Source organism: Triticum dicoccoides, chromosome 4B (genome assembly GCF_002162155.2).
Source record: "Triticum dicoccoides isolate Atlit2015 ecotype Zavitan chromosome 4B, WEW_v2.0, whole genome shotgun sequence".
NCBI lineage: Eukaryota > Viridiplantae > Streptophyta > Magnoliopsida > Poales > Poaceae > Triticum > Triticum dicoccoides.
Window position 1 is genome coordinate 337,675,460 of NC_041387.1, and position 24,866 is coordinate 337,700,325.

At 47.5% G+C, this 24,866-nt stretch overlaps 1 protein-coding gene and 1 long non-coding RNA gene across 6 annotated transcripts; one reads left to right on the forward strand and one right to left on the reverse strand.

Annotated features, from left to right (window-relative positions):
* Positions 1 to 7,632: 7,632 nt before the first annotated feature.
* On the reverse strand, positions 7,633 to 8,529 carry LOC119292665 (leucine-rich repeat extensin-like protein 5). The gene is made up of 2 exons (XM_037571423.1): positions 8,284 to 8,529; positions 7,633 to 8,186 (listed from the first exon to the last, which is right to left on the reverse strand). Exons 1-2 carry the CDS (start codon positions 8,507 to 8,509, stop codon positions 7,633 to 7,635), a joined length of 780 nt encoding a protein of 259 aa, XP_037427320.1. The 5' UTR covers positions 8,510 to 8,529.
* A 2,787-nt stretch (positions 8,530 to 11,316) lies between these two features.
* On the forward strand, positions 11,317 to 15,303 carry LOC119296097. 5 transcript variants are annotated; one of them, XR_005144828.1, is made up of 4 exons: positions 11,317 to 11,605; positions 11,886 to 12,498; positions 12,697 to 13,596; positions 14,245 to 15,303. It is a non-coding gene; the product is annotated as an uncharacterized LOC119296097 (long non-coding RNA). The 5 variants fall into 5 exon arrangements; XR_005144826.1 differs by having other exon boundaries at positions 11,318 to 11,605; positions 11,886 to 12,836; positions 13,369 to 13,596; XR_005144825.1 differs by having other exon boundaries at positions 11,319 to 11,605; positions 11,886 to 13,596; positions 14,245 to 14,357; positions 14,813 to 15,303.
* Positions 15,304 to 24,866: the final 9,563 nt, after the last annotated feature.

The following is a 24,866-nucleotide window of genomic DNA, read 5'->3' on the forward strand; positions in this document are numbered from 1 at the left end:
GGGTCCAGTGAAACATCAACCTGAAACAGCAATTACAACCAGTAAACCAAATGCTTGATACTTTTATTATTCAGAAAACACACGAAATATCTATGTTAGGTGGAGGGTTAAAACTATATCTCATGTCTGAGTTGTACTGAAGGCCAAGGGTGGAAACACCCTGATTAAACAATCATCTCCATCAATGTAGACCAACCATCGTGCAAGGCACCTACAGTTTCTCTCTTATTATCACAACATAGAAAATCATACTCGTGCAAAGAACATTATACATGCAGATAACAAGCAGAGTAAGCACATAGAAAATGACAGTCATCCACACTCCCCAAAGTAAGCAGGCAGTTAGCATAAATAGCTAGTCATTGATCAAAATTTAGCTAACCTAGTCACCGTAAGTTAGAACAATATTCTTCCTTGATAACAACACAAAACTCAATTGCAACTGAATCAGAGCCGACACGACACGGTCCAGATCAAATAATTTCATGGTGATGTTGTTTAGAGTGAGTGTTTGTTCAGTTGAATAAATGAGTCATCTGGAGCGAAATTTTGGGATGCCAGCACACTGTATTATTTTCTGATGTATCATATCAACACCGTGGAGCTGCCTATCATGGCGCTTTGTTTTCTCTACCAGCAAAATAATGGTGCTTTGTTTATTCATCTGGCACGTAAGGCAAATGGGTCTTGTAGAGGATACTGCACGCTTACACCATGTTGCTCATAAAGGTAACAGGGTTTGTCGACCTGGGGGTGTCCACCACATATGTTACAACCTTTGGAAATGTCGAGCAAAAGCTTCGGCTATGATAGCTAGCTCCTGAAGCCGACCAAGTAAAGATTTCAATCTACCATGGGGTGTCCATCAGCACATAATCCAGTTGGTCTGCTAGCTTTTCAATAACAGATATAACCTTCAAGGATGAATATTGGACATCTATTAGCTGAATGGCACATGATAGAGGGGGAAAAGATGTCTCACATACCATAAATGTAGCATACATATACAATTTTGCAAAAATAAGTTGCCACTATTCAAAGCAGAATCAAATATTTTTTTACAAACTCTGCATCACACTATAAATTAAGCACAATTTCTGCAACATCTTACATTGAATGATGGAATTACATGAATCAATTACCCGCAAAAATGGAACAACCCAGTTTACTGAGTGGTTGTACGTTTGTACTGCCTTGAATTTTATAGCCTAACAGAGTACGTAAATAGTGCACATTACCATTCTAAACATTCGAGATGCATATAAGATGTGTACCTCATCAAACTTGGTTGAGAACAGGTTGAGTGAGGTAAGAATGCCAACATTGGGACCTAAGTCCATACTCTTTCATCACCTCCTTGTAACGCACAGTATCACGGATATCAATGTTGGCTCCAAATGGCAGTGTCACCACCGCAGGGTCAAGGTTGAGCACATAACGCCTCATATTCGCCGATGCTTGCATATGACACACCAGACGGTGCATGAAGGTGGTCTTCCCTGTCCCTACATTTGTAGGCCAAAACAGAGTAGGCTTCCAATCACAAAATCTCAATAAAGCTCGACATATCACCGGTTCGGTCGGCCATCCATCCTACCAACTGAATAGCGGCTCACCTTGTCCTGCGCGCTGGCCTTGACCTCGTCCTCCGCCGCTGCCTTGTCGTGCTCGTCGTCCTCAGGGAAGGCGAGCATGGTGTCCAAGTTGGCGACGCCCTCGCGCTTATCGTCATCGCGCACGGGCTTCTCGGCCGGCAGCACCTCCAGCGCCGGGGCCTTCATTGGCCGGCGCCGGCCCACGAGGGGATCTCCAGCCGCGCCTGCTGCTGCTGGCGGCGGCTGTTGCTGCTAGATATAATGGGATTGTGGGACGGACATACAAAACTTACTAAAATTCGGAGGGAGGCGCTGGTCTTCGAGACCGGCCATGGATCGCGACGAAGACCGGGAGGAAGGTCGGCGAGGTCGGGATGGGGCGGATACGGCTGCAGGAGGTCGATTCTGACTCGATCCGGGTGAGGCGCGGTCATTGGTGGCCATGGCTGCTCCTGTAGAAGGGGAGAGGCAATCCTTGTGTGAGGGAGAGAAACAGAGGGGAAGGAAACGAAGAAGAGGGACAACCATAAGAGGGGGCGCGAGGCATGAAGGTCCGGCTATGGTCGACGACAGCGCGGCGGCCGGTGGCGAGGCCGAGCGCGAAGGCAGCGGGGCGGCGAGGGGCTCTGGATCGGGAGCTCCCCTCCCGATCTGGAGCTCGGGGGGCGCTGCGCGGGGGGAGGAGAGCCCGTGCGTCAGCCCAAGAACCAAACGTTTTTTCACCGTTGACCACTTAAAGTAGTACCGCGGGTTAATTACCAGAAAACAGTAGGGTCTTTTCTGCAAAAAGGACGCGACGGTGAACCCGGAGACCCAATCCGTGCTTTATTATTAGGAAAAGATTATTATTATTATTATAGGGAGAGACTAGTACAAATGCCTGTGCGTTGCACCGGACCAAAAAAAAGGCACAACCTACTTAATCAAAGTGCATGTGTTAATTCTTTACTTTAACCGGCAATGCATTATCTTTTAATCTTTGCGAGTGACCAATTTTTTGGCACCTGTGTAGCCATAAGCTCCACTTATTATATTTGTGCTTATGAAAAGTAACATGGTATTTTACCTCATAAATATATATTGTTGTAAACTGAAACAAAGTCCAGTGAAGACATTGCCACACGATGGAGTTTGGAGACATGTACTAACTTTTATTCTCAAGCTAGTTGTGATGGCCGTACCTTTAAAATTCGGGGCCTTGTGCAAAATCAAAATTAAGCCCTATATTTTAAAAATATAAATTAAAAATATAAATTAAAAATATCTGTATAAATTATTGCAATGCTACATATTTTTTTCAGGGAGTTCACATTTATCTTAAAATTTAAATCTACCCAAATTAATGATGTATCAGAAAGAACAAAAATTTTGACAGTAGAAACTTTAGAGGGGTGAAAGGTTGGTGACCATGAATGGCAGCACATGGGATGGGGTCGCTCTACTAAGAACCATGCAGTGAATGAGAAACAAAAATACAGGGAGAGAGAGAGACGTGAGGTTGGCCTGTATTTTAGAGCGAGTCATTTTCATTTATTTCGCTCTTAAAAGCCCATTAGCACCTAATCACTTGACCAGTAGTTGTTTCTTTTTGAGCAATTATGTCTTGACCTAGCAATATCAATCTCTGATTTTGGCACCCCTAGAATTTGGAGGCCCAGTTCAACCGCTTCGGTTGCACATGTCAAGATACGGCCTGCTAGTCTTTATCTTTACCTAATCTTTACCTACTAATAAACCAGCTAATGCTTCTGGTCGCCCGTCATCGGCATTTTTACAGAAAATCCCTTGACTTTTATGAAAATAAACCCGCAGTCCAGTAAATAAGTGGGGAAAACGTTTCGTGTGTCTGCCCCACGGACGCGCTTGAAAAAGAAAAAGAAAAACCCACCCCCGAATCGAGCGACTGCGTCTCCCACCCCATCTGAATCCGCTGCCTCGCCGCCGCCGGCCCGCATCCTCCGCCGCGCCGTGCTGCCGTCCTCCCCGCACCCCGGCCTGCCTCCTCTCTGCCGCGCCCTCCTTCCCGCTCCGTGCTGCCGTCCTCCCCGCACCCCGGCCTGCCTCCTCTCCGCCGCGCCCTCCTCCCCGCGCCGTGCAAGTCCTCGCGCGGTTCGCCGACGCCGAGGCCCAGGCCGCCGCGCTCCGGGCCTGCACCGGCGGGCTCGAGCACGCGCCACCGACCGCGATGGGCTGCTCAACACGCTCCGCGCCGCCACGGTAAACGGCCGGGAGGAGGAGGAGGACGCGCAGGAGGCAGGGCGGTGTCAGAATCGCGCGCGTTGGATCCGGCCGATGGTTACGGCGACACGGACGCGGATGCTCTGGCCGCGGCCGCCGCGCTCTATGCCCTGCCCCTGCTTGCCGAGCCCTGCCTCTCCGGATCTCCAGCCATGTATGCTGCTGGCGACCTTGCAGGTCCATGCTCGTCGGCAAGGGGGAGCGCAGACAGCAGCCTAGCCCGTCACCGTCAGTAACATGGCAGTAGGCCTCTTCTCCCCTTCTCAGTTTACAGCAGCATGCCACACTCTCAGGCTCCTGTCCCCCGTCGTTAGCACACCGATTCAGAGGCAGAGGCTGACTTGCAGCTCGTGGACATAGAGGAGGAAGCCTAAGATCAATCTCAAAAGTTGTTATCATTGTTCTCAGCCAGCGATGCATAGGGGAATTGTTTGCTCATCTATGTGTTAAAATCTGGACCTCTTCATCAACGACTTCAATAAGGATGAGATCAAGCTGCGTCTGCTACTCTGTCCACCACAACAATTTTGGAATGCATTAACTTTTATCTGCCCAGGTTGAATCCTTCATTCCTCATTCTCATCCTAATTTCTTGATGTTGGGCAAGACACTCCAGATGAGTTGCTAACATCAAAAGGCTTCAGTTCTAACTAGAAGAATTTTTGCTTAGGAATATTTTATCAGTTTTGTGGTCAATTAATCAACTGGTGTTACAATAAAAGCAAGAAAGTGATGCAAGTTCTTTGGGATATATGCACTGGAAAATATATGAACACTGTTGGCCCAAAATCACAGGGCCCCACTAAATTGTTGGCCATTTGGCCTCATGATTTTAATGATAATCGTTCTACCATGAATTTTGTCTTCCGCTAGCATTTCAACAGTACTGTGTGCTGTAGCAGTATACATCTGAAAGAGTTTCCTCCTATGCCATGGATCCGGTGTAGCGCTCCAGTGAGAAATAATCAATGGTGTACTTATCCCCTTTACATGTTCTTTATTTACATTTTTTACATTGAATTCTAAGCTAAGTGCTTAGTCTTTTGTTACTTGCAGCCTTGCAGGCAGGAACATGAGCATTCATATCTGGGAGTTCCGAAGAAGGCGTTGACCCCATTATATATATTGCTGCTCTCTGCCAGAAACCAAACAAATAACACTTCTATGATGCTGCTCACTGATTGATACTAAATACGAGTATATGGCTTGTTCTCGAGGATAGTTATCACTTTTTGATTCATATGGAATTTGAGGATGACACTGGTTTGTTTCTTTCACTACTAAAATTCTGTCCACCATTAGCTTACGGGCAATGCTCCAGATCCACGCGAACATGCCCGAGTAAATGCTCTTTATGATTCCATGTTCTTATGTAATAAGACTTGATGTGTTTTATCTTCCAATAATTCAGACACGGGCCTTCCACAACTTGATACAAGCTGCTGACAAGAGTTAGAGGGTTAGGTTTGATATTATTATTTGTTGTATGACTATTTGTTCTCATTATGGCACACCTTATTTATCTTTTATTCAGTTACATAGCTTGCCTGTATTACTTGAAACATAATTATACTGTGTACATTTAGTGGATACTATTGTTGAGTAAAAACGAAATTCGAACTTCAAATTACATACTGGATTTAGATTGTTTCCTTAGAAACCAAGAGTTCTTTTTTTGATGAAACTGCCAGATTGGCTTTTCATTCATGAAGAAGGGGTGTAGTACAAGGTGTTTCTCAAAAATACAGGGTAGTAGAGCTGCATACGAACTGTATGCAAGAAACATACAGTGGAACATAACTGAAGCATCTCTAATCTGTCTCCCTTGGTTTTTGAATCAGCTGGTTAAAACCCAAGATATCATTTGCGGTTCCCAGTGGTTGTTTACTAGAGGTATCCACGATCCTTTAGAAATTAGAAGTGATAAGAAAAAAAAGTGGAACTGAACTGAAGCTATTTCTGTTAGTATTGTCTACGTCTCCTTGACCTTTCACGGGAATCTGATGTAACCATCCTGCAACCTGCAAATACTATAGATGATATGCAGAGAAGATTTCAATATTACTTATTACTGCCTTAGTACCATGCCTTTCTTCTCTACATAAATCATTTATAAAGCTGTAGGAGGAGCTCAGCTTACATATATGAATATCCGACTAATTGCCTTACCACTAATTAGTTGCCACACTGCAACTACTGACAGTGGATACTGACATCTTATTCTCTTGGTAGAGTTCAAAACAACATGAATCAAGCTGATGAAATTCAGTTGTATTTTTTTCTTTTCCGACCATGTAGTTTTTTTAACTGCTCTGAAGGTCCTCTCATATATAATTAAGCTCACACACAAATGTCCTTGTACGTACTATAGAATCATATAGCTGACAATATTGAACTTTTCTGTTGTAATAAGAATATCAAGCATTATTTTGTCATTGGTGTTTCAGTTTGTCGGTTACAGGTATATCATTCCAATATTCATATTATAGAAGTTGTTGTCAGGGAGTGCGAGAGGGGTAGCAGAGTGGCCAGTGAGGGGAGCACCATCACGGGAGCTGTGTTAATAGAAGGCAACGTCGAGAAGATGTCGACAACCTCCGTGGATGAGCGGTGGTTGTGAGAGTTTGCCAAGGAAGGCCTACTCGATCATGGAGTGGCTATCGCTGCAAAAGGCGACGCTAGCAACAGAGACAGCCATCCATTTGTGCCACCATCAATAACAACGTTGTAACAAGCATGGCTCTGCACTGGTGAGTAGAACTTTCTCCAAATCCAATCGAACTATTGGATTAAGACGTTCTAAAATTTATTGCCTGACTGCCTCATCTGTGTCCATATCTCTGTTGGGAATTTGCAGGTTGCTGAAGCAGTAGAGTGGCTTATGTCATGTAGGCAACTGGTGGCTACAAGGATCCGTACGTAAACATGGTATGTGAAATTTGTGCTACACAGGAATGGAAATGCCAATTTACAAAATATAATATGCATGTTTGGTTGATGATTACTTGGGGTAGCCGAATAGAACTTGGAACCAGTATAACTTAAGTGTGGCTATGAAAATTTTAGATGGAGTTGGTGGTTTGGTACCTATTGGAGTAACAAATTCCAGTTACCCAGTAGAAAGCAAGGTGAATCGGAAATCAATTATTAAATCTGCTTTATAGGCTTTGCTAAAGAGAGAAACTGAGAGCTACTAATATCCTGGTTTCATTAAAGCTTATTAGCGTCTTGAATCCCTGTAAAGCAGCATTGTGCATTGCTATTGGATGACGCTGTGGGTTGTGGGCGTAGAGTGGAGGTTGCATCACATGCTCAACGTTGTGTCAAAGGACTTGCATGGGCCACAGGGATGTTGTGGTGTTCATAGTGGGCAACGTTTGTTTTCATGTAAGTTATGGTCGATGTAAGATAGGTAGTGGATGGGCATGTCATAAGTTTTTTCTCCCGTTGCAACGCACGGGCATATTTCCTAGTAATAAATAAAGAGAATTGGGTTTCTGTCGTCCGTCGTCCTGGCAGTTTTACAAAAAAGCCCCTCGGTTTACATAAATCAACCCGCAGTCCCTGTTTTAGTGGCACTTTAGAAAAACGTTTTGTTTTGCGTAAAAAAACCCCCTGCATTTGTTAGAAATTATACCCGCAACCCTTATCTCTTATTGGACTGGCTCACCACCGCGCCTCCGCGCCTCTCACCGCTTATCCTGCCGTTCTCCATCGCCGGGCACGCGCCGCCGCTTGCCGCCGGCGTCGTGGCGGGCGTCCGCGCCGAGGCGGACAGGAGACCCAAGTCAAAGGCTGGTCACAGGGAAGGCCTCGGCGGGAAGACTAGAGGAGGTCTCGAGCGCGACAGGGAGCTGGCCGGAGCGCACAGACAGTGGGGGGGCTTCCGTCGTCCAGGCACAGGCTGGATACGGCCCCGTGGCGCGAGTGTGCCGGCAGCATGGGGAGGGGAGGGCTGGAGCACGGGCGCACACGCATGGGAGGAAATAGTCGTCCCCTGGCGCAGGGTCAACGGCTTGGGAGCGCTGACCACATCGACCCAGGCGGCGCGGCTACAGAGCGATGCAGGGCACGACAGTGGCGGGTCACGGCACCACGGGCGGCGGACGGAGCGGCAGAGAGAGGTGGGGCGCGGGCGAGCTTGTGCTCGTGCTCGAGCGCCTGAAGAAGATGGCGCGGCGGCGGAGTTGAAGCGCCTTGGCGAGCTCGGGCTCCACGGCTGCGAGTCGGGCTTGGCGAGGGTGCAGGCAGCACGGGACGTCGATGCCGAGAACTTGGAGGCGGGGAGCCGGTTCCCAGCTTTGGGAGCGTGGGGCGACGCGAAGAACAGCATCGGGTGGCGGAGCACTGCCTCTACACTTGAACAAAGAGAGAGGGGGAGATATTCAGAGAGGATAGAGCAGAATTGAAAGGGGAAGAAGAGTGAAGGTGAGGGCGACGGGCAGGCAACCTGCGGGGGGCTCCGATGGCGCGGCCGGGCATGTGCGAGGACGAGGCACGGTGTCGCGGATCCGTTCCTGGCGAGGCCTTGGACGGCTGGCAGCTTGAGCTCCAGGCGGCAGTGGGAGCTCGTGAAGAGGCCATGAGGAGACGCTCGGTTGTGGCCTCGATTCCATCTGGATCCAGAGCTGGGAAGGAGGGAGGGGATGGGTGGGCGTTGTGGGAGTTCTGCGCATGTATGTGGAGAAGAACGCGTGGGGGGCGACCGGGGAAGACAAGGTTGAGGGCAGCCGACTGAGAAGATAAGGTTGGATGGAGGGAGAGAGCAGAGTGTCGGGCCAAATAACACCCGTCACCCGCGCGAGAGGTGTAGATAGGATTTCCGAGCGCGTGTCCAACTGACATAGCTTCGCTTGTGTCGAAAGAGAAAATAATAAAGTAATAATAAGAAAATGAAAGAGAGAGAGGGGGAGAGAGAGAGGGAGAGCGGATTAATAAACAGGCTCATGCACGCATCACGGCTAAACATGATTCGATGAGAGGGATTAATGGGAGCGAGAGGGACACCCCAGTTCGTCGATGGTGTGTGGTGGACTAATTATCAAAAGGTGCTTCACGTATCTGCATATATGGAAATAGTTCAGGCACGTTTATTATCATCCACGAAGTCTGGTTAGAGCATCTACACCCACTATATCCTCCTCAAACACCTGAAATGTTCGTTCAGTCAGTGTTCGGTATTTTTTTTCAAAAGTACACCTATTTTTTTCCTAAACGCCTGGACTCACCCGCATATCTCAAACCCATCTCAAATCTGGGGCCAATACGAGGCTACCCGATCACCTCCACTAGACCCCACATGCAGTGACTTGACCAGAAAAACATGGGAAGGAACTCACGCACACTGCATTGGAGTCATCACTTGCGCCGCGCCGGAGCTCGCTCATGCCACGTCAGACCAGTAGCCCGCGTCGTGCCATGGCCGATGTGCCCGCACCGTCGCAGAGCTTGCGCGCACCCAGCTGCCGTCCTGGGATGGACGCCGACGGGTGTTCGTGCACAGGAGGACGGACTGCGTGTGCGGCAGGCAAGACGCCGTAGGCATTCCGTGCAGGAGCGCGAGAGGGCGGTCGACGTGCGGGCGCAGAAGAGCATGCGGGTTGCATGCACTTCGGGCGAGCGTGTGGGTCGTGGCCGCGCGCTGGACGTCGGTAGGTGTTCATGCGCAGGACGGCCTCCTGCGTGCGGGCGGGCAGGCGAGCCGCCTCAACTATCGCGTACGGGAGCGCGTGAGGGCAGACTACGGGCAGGCGGGCAGGTGAGTCGTCGATATCGTCGCGTACGAGAGCGTGTGAGGGTAGGCTACGTGTGGGCGGGCAGGTGAGCCGCCGATATTGTCGCGTACGAGAGAGCGTGAGGGGTAGGCTGCGGGCGGGCGGGCAGGCGAGCATTGATGCAACCGAAGAAACTCGCTGACATATATTAGAGAGGTAACAATGTTTCCCGTTGCAACGCACGGGCATTTGTGCTAGTTAAAAATAAAGTGAAGAAACAAACTGGCACCTCGGACGAAATATTAATAGGAACAAAACTATCACTGAACTTGTTCATTTTTTTAGCAATTCCTTGAATGCAGAATCAGGGAAATATCGTGCAAACATTTTTGATTAAAACATCTTTTGAAGCAGTCAATAATTTCAGCTTGTAAACCCCATAAATTTCTCAAAAAACATAATAAGTAAACATGAACATGCTCTTACTTGTTGTTCCAACATCAAGAAATAAGGATTGGGCGCATATTGGCTACATCTCTGTCGGGCATCATGGCCTCGTATTGGAAATCTTTGCTTCTATGCTTTCAATCTGTCGGGTGTTCCAAGCGCTTACTGGATGTCGTTTGTGTGTGTATGTGAGCATCTAAAAGAAAATAAGTCAATGGTGCATCATGTTAAAGGAGAAGAACAATTATTCTATCGAAGAACATCAGCACATAAACCATCTTGATCTTAAGTCCATGTCCTGGACACCAAATCCATTGAGTGCACATAATTAAAATATGCAAATTGATTGAGCTATAATAGTTTTGATATATTTTTATAGTTCTGCAGTTCTGCTAAAAGCAAGTTGGAAACTATTATTAGCAAAACATTTCAGCACCTACTCAATGTTTATATCCAAAATTTAAACATCCAATTTGTTAGACAAAAAAAAATGCAAGCAACATCATGAACAACTCTCCATAAGTTAATTTTTCTAGATGAATTGGACTGTACAACAAGCTCACTTTTGAAAACAAATTACACCGTGGCCGATACACCAAAGAAGAACCTGAAAAAAAAAATGAAGTTCAACTCCTCATAAGCATAACATCAAACATGTTGTGGACAGAATATGAACAGAAGCACACATTTATTTGAGAATAATGCAGTTACTGATCCGAGAGAGGGAGAGGAGCAGCACCCTCCCATGACCAATAGTACAAAGGGAGAAGCACACACCAACACGCACTCACAGCACGCGATCACCTTGGGCGTCCGGGCTGCATAGTTCATGAAGGAGGAGGTGACGGTGGAGGCGGCTGGAGCCGATCCGCCGACCCGCAGGCTGCCGACATGTACTCCGTTCGTCGAAGTTTCCTTGGGTCGCGACAGCGACTTACAGAGAGAGAAACCTCGCCCGAGAGTGGATCATGTCGATCTCGTCTGTATTTGGCGACTGCGGAGCGAGAACGTGCGGATCTGGCTAGCACAGCAGCTTGTTTGACACGTGACGCCGCCCGTGCACTCCATCGCGCGGTCCGCCTGCACAATGCCCAACCCAACCATCTCGTCTCGTTTCTTCTTTTCTTCTCTTCTCTTCAAACAACACAAGGAATCCAACGGTGAATCACCTCCTCAAGTCTTGGACATTAATTTTTGTAGATTCTTCAAGGGTTATAGTGTTATACAACCCATTAACAGTTGCTACAAGGGCGTACGAAGGCGAAGGGGCTATGCCACATGTCTTTTACTGTGCCGAAGGGGAAAAGTTTAAAAAGTGTCCAGCCATCGATCCCTCATTTTCACATCTCTCGTTTTCCCTTCCCTGAGTGGCGGCTAGGTTAGCACAATCGCCGCCTCATCCCCGCACGCAACCTCTCCTTTCGGCATCCAACCCCATCGTCTTCTCCTACTTCCCTCTCGTATTCCTCTGTGCCTCGACGAGGTGCGCAAGCCGGTGCACACGACAAAGGGTGGTTGCGGCTGCGGCTTCGACGCGGTCGCCGTGGAGCTGGAGTCAGAGCTGCAATAGAAGGTGGAGTCGGAGTTCCATCACCTCCATTTTTACCTCAGGTTTGTTCCGTTGCTTGCTTGCCGTTGGGTACGACCGGGGCTCTGATTTGGTTGCCTGGTTCGACAGTTTCACTCTGCCTTCGCCGATCTGGTATCTGTTCGGATTTTGGATCTGGAGCATTTAGGAGGCTGTTCTGGATTGTTGCGCTCTGTAGTGGCAGGATTCGTGTTTCATATATTGCAAGAGATGAAATTGACAGGCTGATGTGAATTCGTTTGTGTGTAGATTTTGTCAGTTATAGGATTGGATGTTTATGCACTTTCTTTGTCTGTCCTGCAGGTTAGGCGATTGATGGTTTGATTGCTGACCCCTTTGTGTTGGCTGATGGTGGTGAGATGAAATAAGAATTAAACCTGATGCTCAGACAATAACTATTTGTACTATAGATCAACTAAACATTGTATTGAAATAGCAGGCTACATATCTATCTAATATGCATCTGTGGTACAAGGTGAATCTTGTTTCCTGACAGAGAACGATAAAGATTAGTTGGTGATTCAAAGTACTAAATAAAAAACACTTCTAATGATCTATATAATGTGAAATCTTTCTGTATGTGTATATTTATCGAATAATATCAGAATTCTTATATGTAGTTGCCTTCTGTTGGGTATCTCACGTACTAGCATGATATGAAGCTTCTGAATAATTGGTTGCAGAGTTCTCATGTGTGTCTCGGAGTTCCAAACTTCACATTAATTAAGCTTAAGTTTTATATATCGCTTTTGTCTTTCTAGTCATGCAGTCGCAGGTTCTCCATTTCATGATTTTAATAGTCGACGGGGTGAGAAATTTCATGGCAAGAGCCATGGTTTATCTCGGATGTGTAAAGGGAAATATATTCATTGACCCAAAAATCACATTACACTGTTGCAATTTCTCTGTTGAAAAGGTATGCAGAAGCCAACAGTACACAAAATATTTCTGTCGCCTAGAGATTTACTGCAGTTGTCTAAAAAAGCACCCAAATCTGATTGAAAAAGAAATAGATTCTGCTAAGTTGCATCCATTCGATATTTAGGGATGTCGAAAGATTGTACATATTCAGTTCCAACAAGAATAACATTTATCCCGACCTATGTCTTTGTAGTGCCTTGACGAAAGCAAAATTGGCCTCCCATGCTATGATGACGTGAAGAATGGGACAATATGCTCGATCAGTTTCAAATTAGAACCAACAAATTTGAGAAATTCATTGATAAGTTCTTGATATGGTGCTTTCCTAAGAAAGTAGGCATACTATATATTTTTTCCTTACATACCACTATGCTTTAGTAGTATTGGTATTTACTTTCTCATTTGCATAATGATATTGTTAATCTTTAGTTCATTTTAGGTCATTTCCGTTGCTTGTTAGTGTTTTTTGCTAGAGTGCTTTGCAGGCAGCTATTTGAAATAGAACCTTCCAGCCATCTTACTTCTCCAATAGTACTTTTCTTGTTGAGTGGTTGGACGGTCTCTAAAGGAAATTCGGGACAACAATAAACCGTACTTTCTATGTTTTGAAACTAGAGCTAGCCATGATTAATTCTTTTCAAGTTGATAGTCTATCGGAGTTTGAATTTGCATTTGTATAACAATATGGAAGTATACTATTTCATCATATTTTCCTAAAGTAGCTTAGGATTTGTTCACATTTGTAGAACTACACAATACTGCACATTCCTTCTCTTCTCCTAATCAATTTCATATCCAATTAAGCTTTATCCCCTGATTAGCATTCTGAGCTACTTAAATTTCTTCGCTCACATGTTTGATTCAGGTTTTTGTTTAGACATGACAAATGTTTGCAAGTTATAGACGCCATGCCTGCCGCTGTCGGGGAGCTCCTGCCTGTGCTGCAAGCCTCATGACCTTGCAAACTCGCTCGTGCTGCTTAAACGATACGGTCTCTCCCTACTGAGGATGGACAGCTTCGTGCAGATTCACCCTTCTTTGCCTGAAGGCTCCTGTGTATCCAGGCCCGGCACAAGGAAAATTCTGGGATGAAGTATGTACCATTTCCTTCAATATTTCCTTTCCTTTCATCAATGCATGGGTATAAACTGAACATTGTATATTGTGACCTATGTAAGAAAAAAGAGAAAATGCAAATAGATGGGAAATCCTAACTTATTCCTTTGGCCATTTCTGTCACCAAAGCTATTGGCTGGCCAACATAAAGGAGCTGGAATTTCAGAGCGACAAAAATAGGAATTTAATATCTTTTGGATAGTTCTCATTTAGGGTAGTGGTTCTATGTTTTATATTCAGAATTTTTCTTTTCTGTAATTTTTTCTTGAAGAAATATGTGCATACTGCTTCTAGAATTATACCGTACCATATTTTACCACCACCTGCCTCAACTTTTTGTTCCGAAGGTTGATATTAATTTCCTGATATTGTCTACTCCATCTATTTCATAATAATAACTGGTAATCCCTCTCGAAATTAACCCGGCCAGTTTGCTATGTAGACAACTCTTACTGAATTGATCTATGTCAGCTCATGCTCTCAAACGGTCAAGACGTCATTGTGTGTTCAGTCTTCTGTACAGATTAATTATTTTGTTCAATCCAACAGTCTTATCTACATATATCTAATCACATCAGGAGTTCTGACATGTTTATAGCTGAATTAATCTTTATACATATGGCAGGTGCAGGAGGTACCATGCACGCAAGGCCGCGATCATGCTGCAGTGGCTGGGTATATCGCCCCCTTCCGCTAGCTGAGGATGGGCTCGATGATGGTGCTCCTACCCTTACACTGGTATTAGCTTCTGCATTGTCTCTTTGTCTCTTTATTACCTTGCCTCCCCACTTATGCTTTGAATTTGCTCTTTGCTTGGCAAGATTAATGCGAGGTGTTTAATTTATGTTCGCAAACTGAAAAAATGATGCCTGGTGAGATTTTAGGTGTATCCACCAATAATAGCCTTTGGAATAATGTTAATACAGTTTGCTCTTTGTTGTCCAATACTTATGAATATAGATTGGTTACTCCACTGCATGTTACTCCATGTGAGGTGGGCTTAAATTTCTCCTTCAGGTCATGTGTTTCAAGAACATACTTATGGATAATTTGAGATTTCTGGTCATTTGTATTTGGCTGCTTCATTCTTCTATAAAATGCATGTATATTCTCGATTATTGCAATGATTGGGTTGATTCTGACATAATGTGTCTTGAATGACTTTTCCCGTTGGGCGATTCAAATGATGGAAGCCTCTTCGGACCCTTCCACCTCGCCGGCCTCTCACCACTGGAGACTCGGATGCGAAAACCGCCACCGCCACTGCCGTGTCTGCCGGTGACGCTCACACAAGAATCCAGAGGCAGCACCTTGGTCCTCTCCCTGAGAACAATAGCTCTCTCATGATGCGGCCGCGACCCGAGGGTGGCGGGACTGACACCACCATCCATGCCATGTTCTAGCTGATCCCCAAGGCCCCTTGCCGACGTCCAACCAGCGCCACACAACCAATGGTACTGCCGACATGAGGACGACCACCTTCGTGTTGATCGAGTTTTTTTACCTGAGCGTAATGGACAAGGTCATACGAGCATCTGCTTTTGATTTGCTATGTGCTCTCTTTTCAGAAGTGTAGCTTTTTGTGTTATAAAATTATGCTACCGATTGTTGTTTGTTGATGTTTCCCTACTTGTGTCCTGATTAATGGATCTGAGGTAGTTAGAAGTCACTGAATAACTACTTATACGATTGTGTCAGCCGTCACTGGCTACAATTGTTTATGTGACTAGTAAGCATGCACGTGCAACGCACGTCTCAAACAAAACAAGTTAACATGGTATCAGATCGCTACAAAATGTTATCATGTCACTCAAATTATATTTTCAAAAAGTGTGACATATTTCTGATCCAACACATGTATCCTAGTCTATACACTAGTAGAAAACAGGGCTTTCGTCCAGGCCAGTTTAGCCCATTAGTCCCGGTTCAATCCAGAACCGGGACCAATGGAGCTATTTGCCCCGGTTCGTGAGCCCAGGGGGCCGGCCGGGCCACGTGGGCCATTGGTCCCGGTTCGTCCGGACCTTTTGGTCCCGGTTGGTGGGGCGAACCGGGACCAATGGTCCTGGCTCCTGGCCCACCACTATTGGTCCCGGTTGGTGGCATGAACCGGGACCAAAAGGGTTACCTTTAGTCCCGGTTCATGCCACCAACCGGGACCAATAGTGGTGCCTATATATAGCCCCTCGCGCAAGAGCAGAGCACACTGCTCTGTTTTTTCTGGCCGAGGGGGAGAGGGCTTGGTGGTGCTCTAGCTCACCTCCTATGCACACAAGGTGTTCGATGGAATGCCCGAGCCACACTACTTAAGGTTTCTCCTCTCGAAGCTCGACCGCCAAGCTCCATTTTCCTCAATATTTATCTAGGTTTAGCGGTCCGTCACGCCCCGTCCCCGTCTTCACCGCCGTCGATCACCCGCGCCGATCTCATCGCCGGCACCACCGTGGTGAGCCTCTTGTTCTTATCTTCTTTCTGAAAGGAAAAATATTATTACTTGTTTGTTTAGATAGATACTTGTATTATTTTCTTACTTTTATTATTGCATCTTATATAGTGCGCCGATGGTTTTGGTATCCGCCCCCGTCGGCCCTCGTCCTGTCTATGATTCGGATGTGGTATATATTATCTTTTCATAACTATTGGTTCATTTATTGTTTATGAAAATTATGCCGACCAATGTGACATAGATTTTATTTATCTAAGAGGTTGTTGAACCGGAAATTCCAACCGACCCTATTGTCGAGAGGTTAAATTTAGTTGAAGAAGAAAACAATTTCTTGAAGGAAAAAATAAAAAAACTTAAGGAGGAGAAGATGATATTGGAGTTGCATGTTGCGGATGTCGTCGATGATCACAAGATCAAGATGGATGCAATGCGCTTGAAGATGAGAAAGATTAGAAAATATGCCATTCATACCGAGGCTTGGTATCATTATGCCGTTGGATCAGTTGTTACCTTGGTTGCGATTATGATCGCATTTGTTTTCGCATTGAAATGTTTTACATAGTTTCAATGTATGGTTTAATTAATTTAGATGCTCTGCAGAGCTTTATGTTGTTAGATGAGAACTATGTATCTACTTTGGTTTTTATGTGATGATGAACTTCTATTAATTTGGTCACTTAATTATCTATTCATGATGTTCTGTAATGATTTTTGACACACTTAATTATATATAATGCACGCAGATGAACCGGCAATGGATGTACGGTGACAGACACACCTCCGAGTACATTAAGGGCGTGCATGATTTTCTCGAAGTGGCTGAGGCAAACAAGCAGAATGGTTTTATGTGTTGTCCATGCCCTATATGTGGGAATACGAAGTCTTACTCTGACCGGAAAATCCTTCACACCCACCTGCTTTACAAGGGTTTCATGCCACACTATAATGTTTGGACGAGGCACGGAGAAATAGGGGTTATGATGGAAGACGGCGAGGAAGAAGAGTACGATGACAAGTATGTGCCCCCTGAATACGGTGATGCTACTGAACATCAAGATGCACCAGACGATGTGCACGATGGTGCTGCAACGGGTGAAGCTGCTGAAGATCAAGAGGAACCAGACGATGTGCCCGATGATGATGATCTCCGCCGGGTCATTGTCGATGCAAGGACACAATGCGAAAGTCAAAAGGAGAAGCTGAAGTTCGATCGCATGTTAGAGGATTACAAAAAGGGGTTGTACCCCAATTGCGAAGATGGCAACACAAAGCTCGGTACCGTACTCGAATTGCTGCAGTGGAAGGCAGAGAATGCTGTGCCTGATAAAGGATTTGAGAAGCTACTAAAAATAATGAAGAAGAAGCTTCCAAAGGATAACGAATTGCCCGACAGTACATACGCAACAAAGAAGGTCGTATGCCCTCTAGGATTGGAGGTTGAGAAGATACATGCATGCCCTAATGACTGCATCCTCTACCGCGGTGCCTACAAGGATCTGAACGCATGCCCGGTATGCGGTGCATTGCGGTATAAGATCAGACGAGATGACCCTGGTGATGTTGACGGCGAGCCTCCCAGGAAGAGGGTTCCTGCAAAGGTGATGTGGTATGCTCCTATAATACCACGGTTGAAACGTCTGTTCAGAAACGGAGAGCATGCCAAGTTGATGCGATGGCACAGTGAGGACCGTAAGAAAGACGGGAAGTTGAGAGCACCCGCTGACGGGTCGCAGTGGAGAAAAATTGAGAGAAAGTACTGGGATGAGTTTGCAAAGGACCCAAGGAACGTATGGTTTGCTTTAAGCGCGGATGGCATTAATCCTTTCGGGGAGCAGAGCAGCAATCACAGCACCTGGCCCGTGACTCTATGTATGTATAACCTTCCTCCTTGGATGTGCATGAAGCGGAAGTTCATTATGATGCCAGTTCTCATCCAAGGCCCTAAGCAACCCGGCAACGACATTGATGTGTACCTAAGGCCATTAGTGGAAGAACTTTTACAGCTGTGGAATGGAAACGGTGTACGTACGTGGGATGAGCACAAACAGGAGGAATTTAACCTAAAGGCGTTGCTGTTCGTGACCATCAACGATTGGCCCGCTCTCAGTAACCTTTCAGGACAGACAAACAAGGGATACCACGCATGCACGCACTATTTACTTGACACCGATAGTATATACCTGGCAAGCTGCAGGAAGAATGTGTACCTGGGCCATCGTCGATTTCTTCCGACCAACCATCAATGTCGAAAGAAAGGCAAGCATTTCAAAGGCGAGGCAGATCACCGGAAGAAGCCCGCCATGCGTACCGGTGATCACGTACTTGCTATGGTCAATGATTTACACGTAATCTTTGGAAAGGGTCCCGGCGGACTAGCTGTTCCGAATGACGCTGAGAATCACGCACCCATGTGGAAGAAGAAATCTATATTTTGGGACCTACCCTACTGGAAATACCTAGAGGTCCGCTCTTCGATCGACGTGATGCACGTGACGAAGAACCTTTGCGTGAACCTGCTAGGCTTCTTGGGCATGTATGGGAAGACAAAAGATACACCTGAGGCACGAGAGGACCTGCAACGCTTGCACGAAAAAGAGGGCATGCCTCCGAAGCAGTATGAAGGTCCTGCCAGCTACGCTCTTACGAAAGAAGAGAAAGAAATATTCTTTCAATGCCTGCTCAGTATGAAGGTCCCGACTGGCTTCTCATCGAATATAAAGGGAATAATAAATATGCCAAAGAAAAAGTTCCAGAACCTAAAGTCTCATGACTGCCACGTGATTATGACGCAACTGCTTCCGGTTGCATTGAGGGGGCTTCTACCGGAAAACGTCCGACTAGCCATTGTGAAGCTATGTGCATTCCTCAATGCAATATCTCAGAAGGTGATCGATCCAGAAATCGTACCAATGCTAAGGAGTGATGTGGCGCAATGTCTTGTCAGTTTCGAGCTGGTGTTCCCACCATCCTTCTTCAATATCATGACACACGTCCTAGTTCATCTAGTCGACGAGATTGTCATTCTGGGGCCCGTATTTCTACACAATATGTACCCCTTTGAGAGGTTCATGGGAGTCCTAAAGAAATATGTTCGTAACCGCGCTAGGCCAGAAGGAAGCATCTCCACGGGCCATCAAACAGAGGATGTCATCGGGTTTTGTGTTGACTTTATTCCTGGCCTTAAGAAGATAGGTCTCCCTAAATCGCGGTATGAGGGGAGACTGACTGGAAAAGGCACGCTTGGAAGGTACTCAATAATATGCAGGGACGGATATTCTTGGTCTCAAGCACACTACACAGTTCTACAGAACTCTACCTTGGTGACCCCGTATGTCGATGAACACAAGAAGAGTCTGCGCTCCAAACACCCGGAGCAGTGCGACGACTGGATTACATGTGAACACATCAGGACTTTCAGCAGTTGGTTGGAAACACGTCTCAGAGGTGACAGCACTGTTTGTGATGAGCTGTACTTGTTGTCCAGGGGACCATCTTCGACTGTAATGATTTGGAAAGGATACGAGATAAATGGGAATACATTTTACATGATTGACCAAGATGAAAAGAGCACCAACCAAAAGAGTGGTGTCCGCTGTCGTGGATCTAAGTCTGATAGTAGAGTGGGGGGTAGGTATGGAGAGGCAAGGTCCTAGCTATGGAGAGGTTGTAAGCACAAGAGATGTACGAGTTCAGGCCCTTCTCGGAGGAAGTAAAAGCCCTACGTCTCAGAGCCCGGAGGCGGTCGAGTGGATTATGTGTATATGGATTACAGGGTGCCGAACCCTTCTGCCTGTGGAGGGGGGTGGCTTATATAGAGTGCGCCAGGACCCCAGCCAACCCACGTAATGAAGGGTTTAAGGTACATTAAGTCCGGGGCGTTACTGGTGACGCCCCACATAAAGTGTATTTACTATCATAAAGTCTACTTAATTACAGACCGTTGCAGTGCAGAGTGCCTCTTGACCTTCTGGTGGTCGAGTGAATCTTCGTGGTCGAGTCCTTCAAGTCGGTCGAGTGAATCCCTCGTAGGTCGACTGGAAGGTGATCTCTTCTAGGGGTGTCTTTGGGCAGGGTACTTAGATCAGGTCTGTGACCCTACCCTAGGTACATGACTCCATCATTAGCCCCCGAATGGATTGAGGCTTGAGTGATGAAGGAGTTGATGCTGTTTCCGATTAGCCTTCGCATACTGGTCGTGCGGTGTTTTGAACCAAAAAATCTCTTTGTTGATAATGAACAACTTTTCTTCAGTCGACTCGATCCATTCTTTTCCTTCGTCGAGTGATCTTTTGGACTTCGCCGATTTCCGAGCGACGGATCGTAGGAAATCCCGCATCTGGCAGACCGATCTGCCGTTCGCGGATTCTGCGGGATACGAAATTTGGGGAAGCGCGCGAAGCGGGGCGGACCGCTGCGCTCGGATGGGACAGTGCATAGACGCCTCGATCCCCGTGCTGCTTTTTTCGCCACGTATCACGTCCGCGCAACTGTTTCAGGATATGATTAGATCGACCGGGCCCACCTGTCATCCACTCGGAAGGGATCTTATAAACGCGCCCGGTGAGGGTTTTTTGAGCAGTGCCTCAGCATTCTCTCTCTGCTCCCTTCGTCTCCGCCCAACGCGCTCGCTCTCGCCTCCGCACAACTTCTCCTCGCGCGTCTCGCCGGCAGCCATGGTCAAGGAGAAGACGGCGGCGCTGGAACGCGCGAAGAAGGCGTCGGTGACGGAGAAGGCGAAGGGGAGATCCACCAGTCGTGGCGGGTCTTCGTCTAGATCTCGCCTGCCGAAAGGCTGGGTCTAGGGAGATTGGATCCAATCGACCATCACGGAGACGGATCTCCTCGACATGGCCAACGAGGGCCTGATCCCTCATGGAGCTGCAAGGCTTCCGGGGAAAGAGTGGCAGCCCCAGCCGGAAGAGGGTGAGTGCGTGCTTCTGGCTACCCATGTCGACCGCGGATTTTCTTTGCCGCCGAGCGTTTTCTTCCGTGGTTTCTTGAACTTCTTTGGAGCGCAACTCCACCACTTCACCCCGAATTCTATCGCCTATCTTGCCGCGTTTGTGTCCATGTGTGAGAGTTTTCTGGGTTGTCGACCGTATTGGGGCTTGTTCAAGCACATATTCACGTGTCGCTCTCAGACCGTGAAGAAGGCGAGCCCAGGCGACGAAAAACCCGAGTTGTCCAAATGTGTGGGGGTCTGGGGATCCAGGTGAGGAACAAGAACACCTTCCCAGCCATGACGTTTCCCGAGTCAGTCAGAGGCTGGCAGTCGACCTGGTTCCACTGCCAGGATCAGCCGACGCCAGGGCAGTCGAGTGGACTCCCTTAGTTCACCATGGGCCGAATGAACAAGCCCTCCTCTCTGAAGGTGATTCCGGAGGAGAAAGCTGATGTGAAGATGCTGATGGAGCGTGTAGTTCAGTTGGTTCGGGAGGGAGTGACGGGTATGGATCTCCTGGAGGTTTTTCTTAGGCGTCGTATCCAGCCTCTTCAGTTCCGGAGCCATTGCATGTGGTTGTACCGCGGGACTGAGGATGAGACTCGGGTCAATCTAGAAGCAGTCGACGATGCCACTCTGGAAAGGTGGATGGCCGCTGTTACTGGGAACAAGGATAACCCTCGTGGAGCCAGAAGGATTCCTCCACTCGACCACCACAGTGATCCAAACAAGGTATGTCTGCTCCACTTCCCATTGTATTCTTGTCACATTTATTTCTGTTTTCTCTGCCGATCGGTGGACTGATCTTTGTCTTGATGTCTATCAGGCCCTCACTGAGCTGTACTCGATGCCCAATGGAGCACAGGCTCCGACTGAGGAGGGAGAAGCGAGCGGGGGCGAGAGCCAGGAGGAGGAGTGGGACTCGAACGCCGCTGAGGATGATGATGATGATGATGATGATGATGACGATGATGATGATGATGATGAGGACGAAGAAGAGGAGGAGGAGGAGGTCGCACCACCGCGCTCGGAAAGGCGGTCGAAGCTTGTCCATGACCCTGCAACTGAACGTGGCAAGGGGGTTGCGACTGTTACACAGTCGACCAAGCGCCCTCGGACCATCTCTCCGGCGCCGACTGAAAAGGCGTCGAAGCAGCCCAGGGCGGCCCCGTTAAAGCCGACCAAGCTCCTGCCGAAGATGAAGGTGTCCATCCCCACCATATCAGGGTAATCATGCTGCTTAAGTCTTCTTGTTTTGTGCGAACTTTATCTCTGGTTGGCGCTGAAGTTAGTCGACTGATCCTTTGGAGTTGCAGTGCTGCTACTTCTGAAACCTCAGCCGGGGCTGACGACCATGAGATGGAGGACGCAGCAACCTCAAAACCTGGTACTATACTCTTAACACCGTTTCTAGTCGACTGACTCATGATCTCTAATTCTGATTCTTTTCTGTAGCTCCATCCAATGTTGTTATCACTCTCCCTGATGATGATGAAGATGAGGAACCGCTGAAGCACAGAAGGAGTAGGAAAGCGTCTGCCGGCAGGGTGCCCCAGGATGTGACGGTGCCTGAGACTCTGGTCGCGGAGGAGGAGAACACCACTCGACACACTGTGTCCTTCGCAGATCCACTGACGAGTGCTCTGCAGCCCTCCCTCTTCACGATGCACCACGTCCCAGAGGACCAAGCTGGCGCCGCGAAGGAGGCGATACGCCAGGCAGGGATCATGATGGAGCAGCTGAAGACCATCCGGGATGCGAGCCAGGCAGCTTACGACGCCAGTTCCGCCCTTCAAAGCAATGTTCAGGTCAGTCGACCACCGCTTGTTCTGTTAGGATATGCTATCAAAAACTTTTCTTTCCAGAATTTATAGTAATCACCCAGTGGGTGTGTCGATTTAAACTCCGTGTTAGCGGGGGCACGCTGAGTGCACCCGCTGGGTGTAGTCCCCAAGGCTAAGGTCGACTGCTGGCAGTCGGCCTTAGGCTTTATAAGTTCATTCTTTCCGTCATTCGACTATGGCGACTGGATTTCGCAAACCGGTGGGGGCACGCTGAGTGCACCCACTGAGTGCAGTCCCCGAGACTGTGGTCGACTGCTTGCAGTCGATTACAGTCTTAAAGAATACATTTTTTTTTGAGGTCGACTGGTCGACTCTGTCTTCAATAGGATTAGTGGGGGCACGGTGAGTGCACCCACTGGGTGTAGTCCCCGAGACTACGGTCGAATGCTTGTATTCGGCTGTAGTCTTAGAAACACATGATTTTTCCTTTTCCACTCGGAAGTGAATTATCTTTGACATTTAGTCGATTGATTCTTTGCAGAGATCCTGTTACCTTGCGGCTCGCTACTCTGAGCTGGAAAACAAGCACATTCAGCTCGAGCTGGATTTGAAGATGGCTCAGGGGAATCTGACGAAGGCAAAAGAGGAGACCAAAGGTATGTTTGGTGAGACCTCGACGACTGCTTTTTCCCTTTATTTGTTTCAAAATCCGATCTTGCTGTAACTTGCAGGTAAGGTGAAGGAGGCCCAACAGAAAAAGGACCTTGAACTAGCTGAGAAGATCAAGCTTGCTGACGAGAAATTAGCTTCAGCCACCAAGCTTGAACAAGAAAATACCAATCTGAAAGCTGCTCTTGGGAAGAAAAATGATCTGGAGGCCTTCCTGAGTGGTCTTGCCAAGAAGCTGTTCCTTATGCTTGAAGGTAAACCTTTACGCTCAACAATCATTTTCAACTGTGATTTTTCCATTCGACCATTGCCTTGACTCGGTGATCGTCCTTGCAGAATTTTGTCAAGACTTCGAAGAAGAGACTAGCCGGCTGGAACCAAACCTTGACCCCGTCAATTCTCCGGTGAACGACGAAGTTGCCATGAATGTTTTCCGACTGGAGTCCCGTGTTGCAGCTGTCGTGGACTATCTTGCAAGGCTGAAGGTCGCCACATCTCGCATCGACTCAACGCTCTGGCCCAGGGAGAGACTCCAGAACGACCTCGAGTCACTGATGGCTCGCTTGGACACGGTCCCTGGTCGAGTGCAGGAGTGGAAAAAATCCTCGGCTCGGTGCGGTGCAGATGTTGCTCTGTGTCTGGCCCGAGTCCACTGCAAAGATGCGCGAGAAGACAAGCTGGCGGCCCTCCGGGTGGCCAACACCAAGAAACACGACTTCAGGTCCTTTATGGAAACTTTCATTGCTGCTGCCACTCGGATCGCGGATGGAATTGATCTTGATGAGTTTGTCGCACCTTCCAGCCCTCCACAGGAGGGGTAAAAAAACTTCTTTTAAGCTCGATGCTTTAAATTTGCCTCGGTATGCCGAGTGGAGTTGTAACCGATAAACCTTAACAGGCTTAGCGCCTGAGCAATTTCGGTTCCTTTAGGTATCGTTCCGAACTTGAATTTGATGTTTGAATATGATTGCTTTTGGCTTGAAATGTCTTTTGCAGGTTCAAAGCAAGACGTTCACTGCAGTCGACTTATTCCTTAATCCACTTAGGTGAGCGCTGGGCTGCAGCTAAGCCCCCGAGTGAGGGGTTTGCTCTTCACTCGGTAAGGATTCTTATATCTTAGGCGAGCACTGGGCTGCAGCTAAGCCTCCGAGTGAGAGGTTTGCTCTTCACTCGGTAGGATTTTTATATCTTAGGCGAGCACTGGGCTGCAGCTAAGCCCCCGAGTGAGAGGTTTGCTCTTCACTCGGTAGGATTTTATAACTTAGGCGAGTGCTTGGACTGCAGCTAAGCCTCCGAGTGGAAGTCTGGCTTACCACTCGGTAGGATTTTGATAACTTAGGCGAGCACTGGGCTGCAGCTAAGCCCCCGAGTGAGAGGTTTGCTCTTCACTCAGTAGGAATTTTATA

What these genes read in the sequence shown, in the direction of transcription:
- LOC119292665 (XM_037571423.1), bottom strand. Translation starts at nt 8,509, where the DNA reads ATGCGCAGAACTCCCACAACGCCCACCCATCCCCTCCCTCCTTCCCAG. An exon ending in GCCATCGGAGCCCCCCGCAG is followed by an intron (nt 8,187 to 8,283) that starts GTTGCCTGCCCG and finishes GTTCAAGTGTAG; the next exon opens with AGGCAGTGCTCCGCCACCCG.